This window comes from Zalophus californianus, chromosome 3 (assembly GCF_009762305.2).
Source record: "Zalophus californianus isolate mZalCal1 chromosome 3, mZalCal1.pri.v2, whole genome shotgun sequence".
NCBI lineage: Eukaryota > Metazoa > Chordata > Mammalia > Carnivora > Otariidae > Zalophus > Zalophus californianus.
The window spans coordinates 85,797,754-85,813,550 of NC_045597.1; the positions used below are offsets into that span (position 1 = coordinate 85,797,754).

The 15,797-nt window shown below is 47.8% G+C and overlaps 1 protein-coding gene across 4 annotated transcripts in view; it reads left to right on the forward strand.

Moving 5' to 3' along the window:
- The first annotated feature begins 5,239 nt into the window (after positions 1–5,239).
- LIMS2 (LIM zinc finger domain containing 2) overlaps positions 5,240–15,797 on the forward strand; it is a 38,334-nt gene continuing 27,776 nt past the window's right edge. For 3 of the 4 annotated variants that reach the window (XM_027588714.2, XM_027588716.2, XM_027588717.2), the window contains exon 1: positions 5,246–5,450. In XM_027588714.2, coding sequence (XP_027444515.1) covers positions 5,440–5,450 — 11 coding nt within the window. In that variant the 5' untranslated portion in view covers positions 5,246–5,439. Of the gene's footprint in view, positions 5,451–15,797 lie in introns of all 4 variants that reach the window. The other variant, XM_027588715.1, reaches the window with a different exon arrangement.

Genomic DNA, 15,797 nt, shown 5'->3' on the forward strand with positions numbered 1-15,797 from the left:
AGTTTCAACCTCAAGGGGTATAAAATTTGATTGAAAAACAAAACCAGGGTTGCCTGGATGACTCAGTTGGTTTAAGTGTCTGCCTTGGGCTCAGGTCATGATCCTAGGGTCCTGGGATCGAGTCCCACATCGGGCTCCCTGCTCTGTGGGAAGCCTGCTTCTCCCTCTCCCTGTCTCTCCCCCTGCTTGTGCTCTCCTCTGACAAATGAATAAATAAAAATCTGTAAAAAAATAAATTAAAAAACCAAAACCAGTTATCCTCAAAGGTGGAATCTACAGACTGTATACATAGTGCCCGTGAATGCTGGCCCCCTCCCCCCCCCCCAAGTAGCACAGGATGGAGGAGACCTAGGGACAGTGTTATGTGCAGCACAGTGTGAATGATGCCCTGGAGCTGTCTGGCCGGGCAACTCTGACAAGTGCTACACGGGGTGGGCATCTACCATGAACATGACAATGTGAAATTGCAAACACAAAAGGATCACAATTGTGCACACAATACCCCCGTGCAGATAAGACTGGAATCAAAATATTGTTGGCACCCATCTTTGGTGGTGAAACTCAATTCTATTTTCTTCTTTCTTTCTTAAGATTTTATTTATCTGAGAGACAGAGAGAGAGGGAGCACAAGCAGAGGGAGAAGCAGGTTCCCTGCTGAGCAGAGAGCCCAACGACTACTGAGACTCGATCCCAGGACTCTGGGATCATGACCTGAGCCTCCGGCAGACACTTAACTGACCGAGCCACCCCAGTGTCCTAACTTTCTTCTTTCTATTTCTGGGCATTTCCCAGTACAATGAAATTTTTTAGCAAAAGGTTAGAAAATTAACTTAAAATCATGTCAATAATCCTAAGATTTCTCTCCTCTCATGGAAAATAATAACTGGCAAGAAAGTGTCTTAGTAAGTGTTCTTGGGTCATTCAAAGTAGTTGGGGTTTTCTTTTCTCTGTGCCCTTGTAGGGCCCGGTTTTGGTCCGTGTACATGCTATAAACATCAGGCTAACCCGGGCGGCTCATGAGCTCAGGAGTTTAGTAAATGCTCATTTTAGCAGCTGCCAAACAGGTGCCCCCCTGGCGGCTGGCTGCCCCTTTGCTGGGCTCTCTGAATGCGGCAGGCGGCTGTCGCTCCTTTGTTCTGTCCTCCTGGCTGCCCGGCCTGCAGGGGAATGGGCTGTCAGTGACCCGCCCCACAGGCACCACCCCAGGGAGGCCAGCCTTCCTTCCTGGCTTCCTCCACCTTCTCCTGACCCCAAGGTGCCCCCGGCCCACCCTCCAGCTCCAGCCGAGCCTCCTGCCCAGCGAGAGGTGAGGCTGGAATATCTGGGCACCCGTGGCAGCTGGACACTCCCAGCTGCTGCCCAGTCCTTCTCCAAGTGGCTGTGCCATTTCCACCAGAGAAGTGGCTAGCAGCGCTCAGGGAAGGAAGCTGCAGAAGGAGGAGGAGTGGCAACTCAGCCCCCTGAGGTAGAGACACTGTGTGGCGTCAGAGTGGTGCTTTTTGCTCTTGAGATGTGCATGGGGCCCAGTCCCTGGTTTTCCCCGCTATTCCCTTTATGTCCTCATGCTAAGTGCTCATGCTAATGTTGCTAATGTTGGGGTAAAGGAACAGCCCCAGGGTGGTCTGCCTCCAGGTTTAGCCTCACACACCCTTAGGTGGCCTGTGAATGGGGGAAGCCAGCTTACCTTGCTAGGCCCTCCACAGGTGAGGCCAAGTCTGGACAGTTTAGGGTTGGGGAGTGTGGTAGGGGGGCACAGCTGGTCTTTATTCTGCACAGAGGTTGGAGATACTCCGATGGGAAGACTGGTGGGTTGGCTATTCTAATGGGAAAGAGGAAGCAAAATAAACCCCAGCAAGTGGAAGAGAGGTGTGCTTAGGAGCAGAGAGAGGCTGGCGACCCTGCAGGGAAAGAACTCTGTGGTCGTGGTGCACAGGTGATTCTTGTTGGATGACCCATGCTGTGATGCTTTAAGGTGCAAGAATGTGGCATTTCTGAATGCTCTATGGAGTTGTTCTAGGCCTCTCTTCTTCCAGACCTGTGAGTTGCATCAAGCCTGTCCCAGAGCTAAGGTAAGAAAGGAATGTTATTTTCCTTTTCAAAGGCCAAGGCCAGCCAGTCTTTGCAAAGCAGTTGTGAGCTCCGTGGCCCTGTTCTAAACTTGGGTAAACCAGACTCTCAAGAAGGGTTCTGTGTTCTCCACAGACTAAGAAAACCTCTGAATCTCTTGTCATTCTGCAAATGTTAAAAGAATTAGTGGATTATGATTCCGCCATAATCGTAATCAAACTTCTTTCACCGAGCTCTGCTTGGGCCAGGAAGAAGTAAGGTCATTTTGGGCTGGTCAGATGATGTGTGGAGGAGTAGATCTTGGTTCTGAGGGTCTGCTCACATTTTATGATAGAAACGGTTGTTAAGGCAGCAAATACTCTGCTCTCTGGGTGTATATAGATGGGGGTGTGCTGCCCACTATTCATTTTCGGCTAGGCTCCAGCTACAGTGGTCCAGCTTCTCCTCTGGGCGGTCCAGGTGCTTCCCGGCCCTTCCCTGGGGATTCTCACAGACCACTTCCGGAATTAAGTTTGGACTTGAAGGAACTGGTTAATTCTAGTTATGCACTGCTGCTTAACAATGGCCCAGTTGGGCCATCCCCAGTGCCCTGAGAGGGAGATGCCTAAACCAGATCCTGGGGGAGAGACCCTTTGGGCAGAACTGTTGGGGTGCCCTCGTTGTCACATGGGTCATCATTAAACAGGCATGACACTGGTCCTGCGTGCTGGGAAGGCACACTGGCTCCTGCTGGGGCCTGGGCCATGGCGAGAGACCCTGAGATTTCCTCAGGGCTGCAAGGCCTTCTTGGTCCCCATTGTCGCATGGGGGAGAGGGTTTGGCCCTAGACACAGGAGGAGACCACCTGAGGTGGCCTTTGTGCTACTAATTAGGCCAGTCTGGTCAAGGGAAGCCCTGCCCCTCCCTTGGCCCTGAACCCTCACCTGTGCCTTAGCACCCCTGGGCACTGGGCTGGTTCAGGTATGCCGGTCAGCCAGAGAGGGGGAGTGAGAGGGTGGTGTGAGGCAACGATGGAAATGCCCTGTGAACAGGGTGTTCACAGCCCCTTGAGCCTCCAGAGGGTGTTGGGTCTATTCTTGCTTAGAATCTCCCACCTTTCTAAGGGTGGAATCCAAACGCTAGGGTGGCCCTCGTGCTCTGGCCCCCCGGCCCCTCTCCCTTATTTCCCATGCCCCCTGCCTCCCTGTTCTCCAGATACACGACCTTCTTTCTGACCCTTGAGCTCCCCAGGCCCTTCCCACCTCAGGGACTGCCCTTGCTGTTCCCCCTCCTGGCTCTTTTCTTCATTCTGGTTTTAGCTCAGATGACACTCCTCAGAAGCCTTCCTTGCCCCTCCAACCAGCCCCCCCCATGTTGTCCTTTTCTTTGCCGCACTGTCCCTGCCTAAAGTCATGTCTATGTTTTGTTTACTGTTCGTCCCCCACCCCATGTCCTCTGGTTCCCTGCTCTGCCCCCAGTGCCCCGAAAAGCATAGTTGCTCTTGAATGAATGGGTCTGAGTGAGTGAATGTGTGAATGACCACTGCCAGACAACTGCAGCTCTTTCCTGCTGATCTGACCTCTGGCTGCCCTGCAGGAGGCTGGCCCATGGCTCCTTGGATCCTCCATATCTCCAGCAGAGCTGAGCAATGCCCACAGATGCCACTGAGCTCTTGCTGAGCTTGCCCCTGGCCCAAGGATGAGGCATGCTGAGTGGTTGGGTCAGCAGCAGAGGGCTCTGGTTTGGCCACAGGCACATCCTCCTGTGCTCAGCAAGCATACTAGAGGAGGCTCTCAGGCTTTCTCTTGAGGCGGGGAACAGGTCCCTTTGCTGTTCTCCTTTCTACTTTTCATCCTTTTTGGTTCCTAAAGAACCCCAGTATTCAATGAACCATCCAGCTGGGCAGTCCATTTCTGGTGCACAGCCTCTAGCACACCTGCTCCATCTGCATCAGCAATTGTGAAAAGCATTTCTCTTAAAGAGGCAGATGAACCAAGAAATCGTCCATACTTTAAGCTTAATCAACCATCGAATTACAGTTAAACACTATCAGCTAAGACACACCTGCAAAAGAACTAAGAAGTGCAAACTGCACAGGTTTCAAGATACCAGCTACTTAGGAGCAGATGCCTTTTCCAAGCTCATTTTTGTAGACGTAAGTCTGCACGTCACTATCAACTTGTCATTCTGAATTCCATTGTTTATGTGTGGGTTGCTAGTTTGCACTGTCATTTCTAGGTAGTTTTTCTCTATTGCCAAGCTAGAAGTAATATAATGTTCAGTAGGGTTAACATATCAGGCTGCTCAGTCCTGGCCTCACAGTGCGATATTTGGGCTGCTTCCAATCATAAGCTATGCTTCACAGCCCAGCTAGAAATACCTGCCCTTAGGTGGAGAGACTGGGGTTTTTTTGTTTTGTTTGTTTGTGTAATGATTTTCCCAGAAGAGATTCCCTAAATGGTTTGGTATCACAGGGTCACTTTAAACAGCTCCTCTCTAACTTGTCAGTAGTGCTTCATCATAGAGAGGAGTGCTTGGTTCTCCTCCCCAACTTGGGCTTTTGGTTTTTTCATTGTAAAGTACCTTTCGCTTGGTGAGGGGTTACTCTCATACTTGGATGAAACGGTTATTTGCCCGGGAGGGCACTGATCTGGCATCTCAGTATGCCGTTGGGCTCACGACTTGAAGGGACGCTGTTCGACCTTGGCCTCCCTGGGGGTGGGACCCCGCGGACCGGGGGTCCCCAAGTGCCCAGCCCCGGGAGGGACTCGGTTCCCAGAAGCGTCTGTTTGAGGAATGAAAGCGTGAAGGTGACCCCTTTTCTGACCCGGGGCTGCCGTGGGAACTCAGGGCTTGGAGCCAGCGGGGAGGTGGTCTCAGCATCGTCCCTCTATGTCTTCCAATCCACTGTCCTCAGCCCGTGTTCACGTTCCAGGGCAGCCTGGGACAGCGGAGGGGGAGCGCCAGGCAGGGCGTCCCGGCGGGACTGGGGGGCTCGTTCGCGGTCATTATAACTTCACTCCCTTTAAAAGGAAAACTATGCCCGGAATCCGGGGAGGTGGCGAGCTAAGGCCTGGCGGGGAGGACGTGACCCGCGCCCGCCGCAGGCCAAGCTCGGGTGTCCCCAGAGCTAGGACGGCGCGAGTGGCGGGGCCCACCCCTCCGCCCCCACTTCAACCCCCCCACCTTGCGGGCGGGGCGGACCCCACCCCCGCCCCCCCTCCACCCCCACCTCGCGGGCTGGGCTGGGCTGGGCGGCGGGCGGAGCCGCTCTTGGCCTTTTTTGGGCGTCTCCCTGCTCCGCGCCCGGGACCTGCTGGCTGGTGCTCGTCTGGCTGCTGAGGGGGCAGAGGGGGTCCCGAGGCGACCCCAGGCTCAGCGCGCGCGGCCACCATGACGGGAAGGTAACAGCCCCCCACCCACGCCAAGGGCCGGGAGGGCGCCTGTCTGGGCGGGACTGCGGGACCGGACCCCCGCCCCGACCCCTGCCCTCTTCTCCCGGGAAGCCAGCCGATCCACCTGCAGCGCCTCCCGCCCGGCCCCTCGACCTCGGCTGGCTGCCAGGGTAGCCCTGCCTGTCAGGACCGGGGTGCCCCTATCCCCCGCTGGTGTCCAGCCGGGGCAGGTGAAGCTCCTGCCCACCCCACCGCCTACTCCAAGATGGACAGAATTAACCCCTCACTAACGGAGAACCAGGGCTCAGAGGGGCCGGGCACTCGCCCAAGGTCACAACCAACTAAACAAGGCTTTAAAACCGGACTGTTGGCTTCTATCAGCTTTCCTGACCCCCAGCTGTGTGATCCTGCAGAGATCTCACTTTTGGAGCCTCTGTTTCTTCCTCTGTAAGCCAGGAATGGTAAAAATTTAGAAATGGTAAAGGGTCTATGTGAGGGCCTGGCTAGAACTCTGCCCAAACACAAGCTGTTTGGGGTGGGGTGGGGGCAGGGCATTCCCCCAGGCCTGGCCCAGCCTGGGCTCTCAGGCCCTGTTGCCATTTCACAGATGAGGTAACTGAGGCCACAGAAGCTGAGTGACTCAGGAGGCCGGTCACATGTGCACTAGTGTCTGGCAAGTGTTGGTCTCTGCAGTCCTTTCCGGAACATGGCTGGGTACAAGTGCATGACTCATGGCTAGGTGGGAGGGGATGGTCTCTGAGGCCCAGCGGCCCCCTTCCAGCCAAGTCCTGGCAGGAGGATGCTCTTTGACTTGTGGCTTGTGGACTGAGAAAACCCTGTGGTTTTGCTAGGGAAAAGGGCTCTGAGAGGCAGTGCCCAGGAATGGGGAGCAGCTACAGAGGGTAATGGCCCCAAACCTGGGTGATGTGCAGAGTGGTCACCAGGAGGGCAGGGCCACACTGGCCTGGAGTAGGAGGACAGCTAGGACACCCAAAATGGCACGTATCCTGTGACCCAGTGAGTCCTGTGCTTCCGGTGCACTTGGCTGCTCACTCCCATCATGGCCTGAGTCTGCGGACACGACCGGCCTTCCGGTGCTCACCTTTTCCGTGTGCTTGGCAGTCCCCCGGCTTTCCCGCTGATGGTAGGGCTCCCCTGCCAGCTGCCTGGTTGCCCACCTGTGAGCTTTCGAGACAGTGAAGGGAGAGAGTGAAACAGGGACAGCGCCAGGAGCAGTGCAGACCAGTGTTGGGGGGGGTGGGACGTGTGTGATGCGGAGACTCAGGCACAGCAAACCCCCTAATAAGGCAGAGCCACACGCTGCAAGCTTTGGTGGCAGCTTCCACCCTGACAGCCTGCATGGCTGAGGCAGAGCAGAGACTGAGGTACCTCTGTTCCCTGGGCAGGGGTCCTGTCGCCCCTGAGTCCCTTGGGCCTTCCAGGCAGATGGAGGCCATCAGGTCAGCCGACCGACAGCCCAGCAAGAGAAGCTGGGAAGGCAGGGAGGTGGTGGGAGCAGGGACCGGCCTGCCTTGCTGCAGGGGTCCAGAGAAATGCCGGTCATCAAATGAAACAATCAAATGACCAGAGTGCACCTTGGAAAACACTGGATAGAGTTTTTCCTTGTGAAAGTAACACTGCTTATCTCAGAGAGTTAGAAAAAACCCAGTAACAGAAAAGATAACAGGAACAGAAAAAGAAAGAAAACCCCCACAGTTCCACTCCTCAGAGATGCCCTTGGGAATATTTTGGTGGCTTGCTTCTTTTCTCGTGGTGTCTTTTCCTGCTCATTTGCTTTTTGCAGCTGTGAGCCGTCTGGGAGCATAGATTGACACCCTCCCTTGAAGTCCGCCTGCCACATGCAGTGCCCAGGCCAGGACTGGCTCGCCTCCCCCTCCAGCACAGGCGTGGGGCCAGGCCAGCTGAGGAATAGACGTCCGACCCGACCGTTGGGGTGGGCGAGGTTTTTCCTGTCCCAGAAGCTGTGGAGTTTCATTTTCACTCTGTTGCATGCCACCTTGACCTCTGCATGTCCACTGCCCCCATGAGACGCCAGGATAGTGCTCACACCTGGATCCTGGTTCTCCGCGCATCTGCCTGTGCTGCCTAGAACCAGGCCGACCTTTGGCAACAGCGCTCTCGTCATACACCTCACGCACCCCTGGGGCTCTCCCTGCCAACTGCGTGAAGTGCCAGCTCCCCACAGGAACAGAGTGGGCAAGGCCAGAGGGAGGGCAGTCAAGAGCCAGTGAGGGGGCCTAGAGGGATGTACACGGCGGTGCACTTTGGAAACACACCTCTGGGTGCTGCTGAGGTAGAGGTGGTGTAGAAGGCCCACAACAAGCAGGGCTCCTTCTCAGCAGCCTTGGGGATGGGGAAGAGGAGCTGGATCAGGGGGTCTGGGAGCTGGAGTTGGAGGACCTGACCGAGAGGATGGAATGCAGGAGGATGCCCAGTTGTGGTGGCAGGCGTGGGTGCCGAGCTAGTTTGGGCCACGAAGGATTTGAAGAGCTGTGACAAGTCCAAGAGGAAGCACTGGGAGGCGGCTGGATAAGAGGGTCTGAAGCCTGGGAAAGGACCAAGATGGGGGCAGAAGGGTAAGCAAGGTCTTGAGCATGGGTGTGGTTAGGGAGGGGCCATGCTGTGGGATAGAAGCTCAGCCCTGGCGTGTGGCCGGGAAGACTCTGGATCTTAAAAACACCCAAGGCTTTGTCCCAGCTGAAAGGACCTTTGACATCACCACTGATCCACAGGGAGGATGTTAGGACCCAGGCAGGGCACGCCCCTTCTCGGGGATCCAGCCTGTCAGGAGGCACTCCTCCAAGTGCAGCCTGGGACATGGCGCCCACAGCCGATGAGCTCAGTGACTTGGCCTGCTGTAGAGTGGGGTCCCACCCACCACGTGACCTGTCGTCCGCTGAGCTGCCTCGCGCCAGATCCTGAGCTGGGCCCGCGCTGGGTACTGTGCAGAGTGGGGCTGCTAGATCCCTGTCCCCACATCTACCCGCACCCCCGCCCTCCACAGTGCTCTCAACCATTGGCTCCCCACCTTCCTCAGGAGCATGCCCAGTGGCCCCCTTGGCAGAAGAGCTGAGGTGTAGCTAGGGTGGCAGCCAGGGCCCTCGAAGCAGCGTGTGGAGCCGTGTGAAGCAGATGATGAGTGCCACACAGCTGGCCAGGCCCGGTACCACCGGTGACTGCTCACCTCCTCCCTTACCCTCTGCTTCCGGTGTTGACCCCGACCCTGCGAGTGCAGTGCCGTGGCGGACGGAGGGCCTGATCTGTAGTGTGTCCAATCCCAGGCTGAAAATAGCCCCATCTCAGCTCACTTCACACTACCAACATGACACTAACTGGTTCACGAGATTCCTGAAAAGTCAGCAGTCAGCACTTGGGGCCTGGGGCAAGTTGGCCTGCCCCCCACTCCCCTGCTCCGTGGAGAGGGGCCGGGCTTTCCATGCACAGTGGCTGTCCCCCCTCTCAAGCTACACTGGTTGGCTCTGCTCCATCTGTCATGTGCAGATTTGGACGTACGTGTTCCTTAGGTCTTCATTTCCGAGTAGGGTGGACAGAGGGAGGCACCTTAACTCTCCTTGTTCTGTTTATTCAAATCTTTTAAATTCCTGATAATGAGGGTGCCTGGGTGGCTCAGTCATTAAGCATCTGCTTTCGGCTCAGGTCACGATCCTAGGGTCCTGGGATCGAGCCCCGCCTCGGGCCCCCTGCTCAGCCGGAAGCCCGCTTCTCCCTCTCCCACTCCCCCTGCTTGTGTTCCCTCTCTCTCTGTGTCTCTCTCTGCCAAATAAATAAGTAAAATCTTAAAAAAAATAAATTCCCGATGATGAAAATTTGCTCAAGATGACCTAATAAGGTGAACATGTTAATGAGATACATGATAGGACAATGTGTCCCTAAGATGACGTGACTGAATGTATGTATGTAACACCAAAGATGTGTCCACACTGATGCTGGAGTTTTAAATGAAGAAAATAAAATCGTTCAAAATCAGATTTCATGTGGGGTAAGAAGGTTGGAAAATGTCATTCATCTGAGGCATACCGAGGGACCCAGCCTCCTGGTGAGCCAAGGCGGGAGGTGTGGGTGGGGGAAGCTGGCTCTGCTGGCTGCCCTGGGGATGGCACTCACTGCTCAGCCACAAGGGGGTGGCAGCCCTCCCTCACAACTTGCTGGTGGCCCTGGCCTCGGTGCTTGCCTCTAGTAAGCTATGTAGTATTCTTTACTACACGTGTGCTTTTTAGACATTGGTGATATAATTCACATACCATAAAATTCACTATTTCAGGGCATACAATTCAGTAGATTTTAAATACATTCACCATTTGTGCAACAACCATCACCACTAATTCTTGAACATTTTGATCACCCCCAAAAGACACCCCATGCCCATGTGCAGTCAGTCCCTAGCTCCTGGCAGCCATTAATTTTCTGTCTGTCTCTGTAGATTTGCTTGTTCTGGATATTTCCTATAAATGGAACTATACATTATGTGGCTTTTTTTGGCCTGGCTTCTTTCATTTAGCATAATATTTTTAAGGTGCATTTATGTTGTAGTATGAATCAGTACTTCATTCCTCTTTTGAGGGGGTGCAAATAATATTCCATTGCATGGCTATACCACCTTTTGTCTATGTGTTCATTTGTGGTGGACATTTGAATTGTTTCCATGTTTTGGCTTTTATGAATAATGCTGCTGTGAACATTTCTATATATATTTTCTAGTCTCTTGAGCATATACTTCAGAGTGGAATGGCTAGATAATATGATAATTCTATGTGAAATTTTTTGAGGAATTGCCAAGCTGTTTTCTGAGTAATTGCATACCTTACCTTCCCACCAAGAAACGGGGAGGGTTCTAATTTTCTCCACACCCTCACTAACACTTACTGTTTGTTTCAGTGAGTGTGAAGTGGTGGTACATTGTGTATGTGTGTGCTTTTTTTAGATTTTATTTATTTATTTGAGAGAACGGGACAGAGATAGTGACAGAGATAGTGAGAGAGAGCATGAGTGGGGAGAAGAGGGACAAGCAGGTTCTCCACTGAGCAGGGAGCTGAACTCAGAGCTTGATCCCAGGACTCCAGGATCATGACCTGAGCAGAAGGCAGATGCTTAACCGACTGAGCCACCCAGGTGCCCCACATTGTGGTTTTGATTTTCATTTTTGTAACAACTTGTCATGTTGGGCATCTTTCCATGTACTTATTGGTCACTGATCTATCTTCTTTGGAGAAATGTTTATTCAGATTCGTTCCTTATTTTTAAATTGGGTTGTCTTTTTATTGTTGGATTTTAAGAGTTTTTTATGTAGACACTTACCAGATATATAATTTGCAAATATTTTCTCCTATTCTGTGGATTGTCTTCTAACTTTCTCGATAGTGTCCTTTAATGCACAAAAGTTTCAAATTCTGATGAAATCCAATTTATCTATTTATTTTTTGATTGCTTGAATTTTTGGTGTCATATCTAGGGAAGTGTTACCTAATCCAAGGTCATGGAGATTTATACCTATGTTTTCTTTAAGAGTTTATGCTTTTAACTCTTATATTTTGGATTTCAACCCATTGTGAGTCAGTTTATATACATGGCCTGAGGTAGGGGTTTAAAACCATTCTTTTGCATGTGGCTACCCAGTGGTCATAGCATCATTTGTTGACAAAACTATTTTTCCTCATTGAATTGTCTTGGCAGTCTCATTGAAAAGCAGTTGATCATGGATGCATGGGATTTTTTCCGGACTCTCAATCCTATTCCATTGATATATGACCATTTGATTATTACTACTGTGAATCTGTAGTAAATTTTGAAATTGGGAAATGTGGGTCCTCTGACTTTGTTCTTTTTCAAGTTGTTTTGGTCATTCTTTTTTTTAAATTTAATTTTATTATGTTATGTTACTCACCATACAGTGTAGTGATCCACACAATTCATTGGCACTGGGTGTTTTGGTTATTCTTCTTTTGCACTTCCATATGAATTTTAGGATCAGCTCGCTCACTTCTGTAAAAAAGGCAGTTGAAATTTTGATAGGGTTTGTGTTGTATCTATAGGTCAATTTTGTGGGGGGAAGGTATTGGCATCTTCCCAATATCAAGTTTTCCAATCCATGAACATGGGATGTCTTTCCATTTATTTAGGTCTTCTTTAGTTTCTTTCAACAATGTTGTATAATTTTCAATGTATAAGTCTTATACTTTGTTGGTTAAATTTATTCCTAGGTATTGTATTCTTTATGATGCTAGTGTAAATGGAATTGTTTTATTAATTTCATATTCATATTACTTATTGCTGTTGAGCTTTGTATATTGATTTTTTTTATCCTGCAAACTTGCTGAACTCATTTACTAACTGTAATGGTTTTTCTTGGGGTTTAGGGTTTTCTGTATATAAGAGTATGTGGTATGCATATAGAGATAGTTTTACTTCTTCTTTTCTAATCTGGATACATTTTATTTACTTTTAGTGCTAATTGTCCTTGCTAGAACCTCCACTGCTATGTTGAAAAGAAATGGCAAGACGGGACATCTGTGTCTTGTTCCTGACCTTAGAGGGAAAACACTTCAGTCTTTTACCATTAAGTATGATATTAGCTCTGGGTTTTTATCTGGCTGAGGAAGTATCCTTCTATTCCTAGTTTGTTGAGAGTTGGGTTTTTTTGTTTGGTTTTTTTTAATCATGAAAGTGTGTTGGACTTTGTCAAGTGCATTCTCAGCATTCGTATGATGAATTAAATTGATTTTGGATGTTAAACCAACTTTATATCCTGGGATAAATCTCATTTGGTCATGATATGGAGTACTTTATATTGGCTGCTAGATTCAGTTTTGTTGAGGATGTTTGCATCTGTATTCATAAGCGATACTCATCTGCAGTTTTCTTATGATATATTTTTCTGATTCAGGGTAATGCTGACCTCATTGAGTGAGTTGGGAAGTGTTCCCTCCTGGTAGATTTTTGAGAGTTTGTGAAAGATTGGTGTTAATGCTACTTAAACATTTGGTAGAATTCACCAATAAAACCATTTGGTCCTGGGCTCATCATTGTAGGAAGATTTTTTTTTTTTTTAAGATCTTTTTTAAGTAATCTCTAGACCCGGTGTGGGGCTCAACCTCACAAACCCAAGATCAAGAGTCACATGCGCCATCGAACTTACTAGCCAGGTGCCCTGGAAGATTTTGATTATGAATCCAGTCTCCTATTGTTGGCCTATTTGGATCTTACATTTCTTGTTGATTCAGTTTTGGTAGTTTGTATCTTTCTAGGTATTTGTCCATTTCAGCTAGGTTATTTGATTTGCTGTAATTTTGTTTTTTATAATTGTTCACAGCATTTCCTTACAGTCCATTAAGTTTCTCTAACTTCAGTCCCTTCTTTCATTCCTGATTTTAGTTATTTGTATGTTCTTTTTTTTCTTTGTCAGTCTAGCCAAAGGTTTGTTAGTTTTGTTGATCTTCTCAAAGAATCATTTTTGGTTTTTTTGCTTTTCTTTATTTTTTTTCTAAACTCTGTTTCACTTATTTCTGCTCTACTCTTTATTATTTCCTCCCCTATGCTTGCTTTGAGTTTAGTTTACTCTTCGGTTTCTGGTTTCTTAAGGTGGAAGGTTAAGTTTTTGATTTGAGATTTTTTTTTAGTATATAACTATAAAGCTATTTTATACTATACAACTATTTGACTATTACGCAACTATTTTTTAAAGTAGGCTCCATGCCCAACATGGGGCTTGAACTCATGACCCCAAGATCAAGAGTCACATGCTCTACTGACAGAGCCAGCCAGGTGCCCCTATTATACAACTATAAATAACTATAGTTAAAACTATACAACTATTTACAAATATAAATTTTCCTCGAACACTGCTTGAGCTACATCTCATAAATTTTGGTGTGTTGTGTTTTCATTTCGAGGTCTTTTCCAAATTCCCTTGTTCTCTTCTTTGACTCAGCAGTTCTTTAGGAGTATGTTGTTTAATTTCCACATATTTGTAAATTTCCTAAATTTCCTTTTATTATTGATTTGTGATTTTATTCCACTGTGATCTGAGAATATGCTTTCTATGATCTCAATCCTTTTAAGTTTCGTGAGGCTCTTTTTATGGCCTGGCATATGGTCTACCCTGGAGAATGTTCCATGTACACTTGAGAATGTATGTTCTACTATTGATGGGTGGAGTGTCCTATAGATGTCTTTTAGGTGTAGTTTATGTCTTCTATATCCTTGCTTAGCTTTTGTGTAATTTAGTCTATCCATTAAGAAAGTTGAGTTTTGGGGCATCTGGGTGGCTCAGTCAGTTAAGCATATGCCTTCAGCTCAGGTCATGATCTCAGGATCCTGTGATCTCAGGGTCCTGGGATCGAGCCCCACATTGGGCTCCCTGCTCAGCAGGGAGTCTGCTTCTCCCTCTCCCTTTGCCCCTCTGCCCCTCCCCCTGCTCGTGCACTCTCTCTCAAATAAATAAGTAAAAATCTTTAAAAAACGTGGAATATTGGAGTGTCTAACTATTATTGCTAAATTATCTATTTTTCTCTCATTCTACCAATTTTTGGTCCAAGTATTTTGAGTCTATTATTAGGTGCATATATGTTTATACTTGTTATTTATTTTTGATGTATTGATGCTTTTATCACTATAAAAGTTCCTTTATTGCGCTTGTAACAATTTTTGTCTTAAAGTCTATTTTGTCTGAAGTTAGTATAGATAGCCACTCCAGTTCTTTTTTAGCTGCTGTTGGCATGGTATATCTTTTCCATACTTTTACTTTCAAACTATTTGTGTTTTTGTCTAAAGTGAATCTCTTATAGAAATCATATAGGTAGATAATGTTTTTTAAAAAAATTCCATTTGCTAATTTCTGACTTTTAATTGGAGAGTTTAATCCATTTACATTTAATGTAATTATTTTACATTTACCATTTACTATCTTTTATATATATCTTACGTCTTTTTTGTTTCTCAACTCCTACACTATTATTGCCTTCTTTTGTATTAAATTATTTCATTATGCTGTTGTTTTTAAATCAGATGGGAAAAATAGGTTGATAAACAAAAAGTACATTTATATTGTCTTTTATTTTTATCTATATAGTTACCTTTACTATGTCAAGGTTAAATATACTTTGCTGCTTTTTATTTCTTCATGTGGATTCCAATTATTGCCTAGTGTCTTTTGATTTTGTCCTGAAGGACTCTTTTTAGTATTTCTTTTCAACTGCAGAATTTCTATTTGGTCCCATTTAATAATTTTTATCTCTTTTATCAATATTCTCCATTTGGTGAGATACCGTTCTCATACTTTCCTTTAGTTTTTTAGACATGGTTTCCTTTAGTTCTTTGAACATAATTAAAATAGCTGATTTAAAGTCTAGTTAAGTCTAATATTTGGGCTTCCTCAGGAACAGTTTCTGTTGATTGCTCTTTTTTTTCTGTGGAAGGGTCACAGTTTTTCATTTCTTTGTATGTCTCATAATTTTTTGCTGAGAACTGGACATTTCAAATATGTGGCAATTCTGAGATTAGATTCTCCCCCACTCCTCAGTTTGTTGTTGCTATTTGTTTGTTTGTTTAGTGACTTCTTTAAAAAAATTTTTTTTTAATTTCTATTTTATTTTTTTAAAAGATTTTATTTATTTGAGAGAGTGAGTGAGAGAGATCACAGAGGGAGAGGGAGAAGCAGACTTGCTGCTGAGTGGAGAGCCCGATGTGGGGCTTGATCCCAGGACCCCGAGATCGTGACTTGAGCCAAAGGAGACACTTACCTGACTAAGCCCCCGCCCTGCCGTGCCTGTTTAGTGACTTTCCTGATCTAATTCTGTAAAGTCTGTATCTCTGTCATTTGTGACCACTGAAGTCTCTGCTTGGTTAGTTTAGTGGCCAGCTAATGGCTGGACAAAGATTTCCCTCAATGCCTGAAACCAATAAGCCTTTCAGTCTTTGCTGAGGGCACGAAGCATATGTTGGGGCCCACTTTCAGCATTCAACTGGGCAGTTTACAACTCTGCCTTAGCCTTCACTCTGCTTACACAAGCCTGAAGTTCAGTCAGAAGTGAGAGCTTAGGACCTTCTTAGTTCTTCCCTGAGCAGGCAAGCAGTCCTGGGCTTTTGCATGGCCTTCTAGAGTCCCAGGAATATGTTGGTCCTTTTCAAAGCCCCTAAGGACATCCCATTCCTCAGTTTTTCCTTTTAAGCTTTTTGATTCATCTCTTGTTGCTCTCACTGTTATCCATTGCCCATGGCAATGACAGCTATGATACCATAGGCAACTGCCATAGTAGGACATTTGAAAAATACCCCCTAAGAGAGACTTTTAGCATTGGGTATGTGTGAGTGAGGTCACAA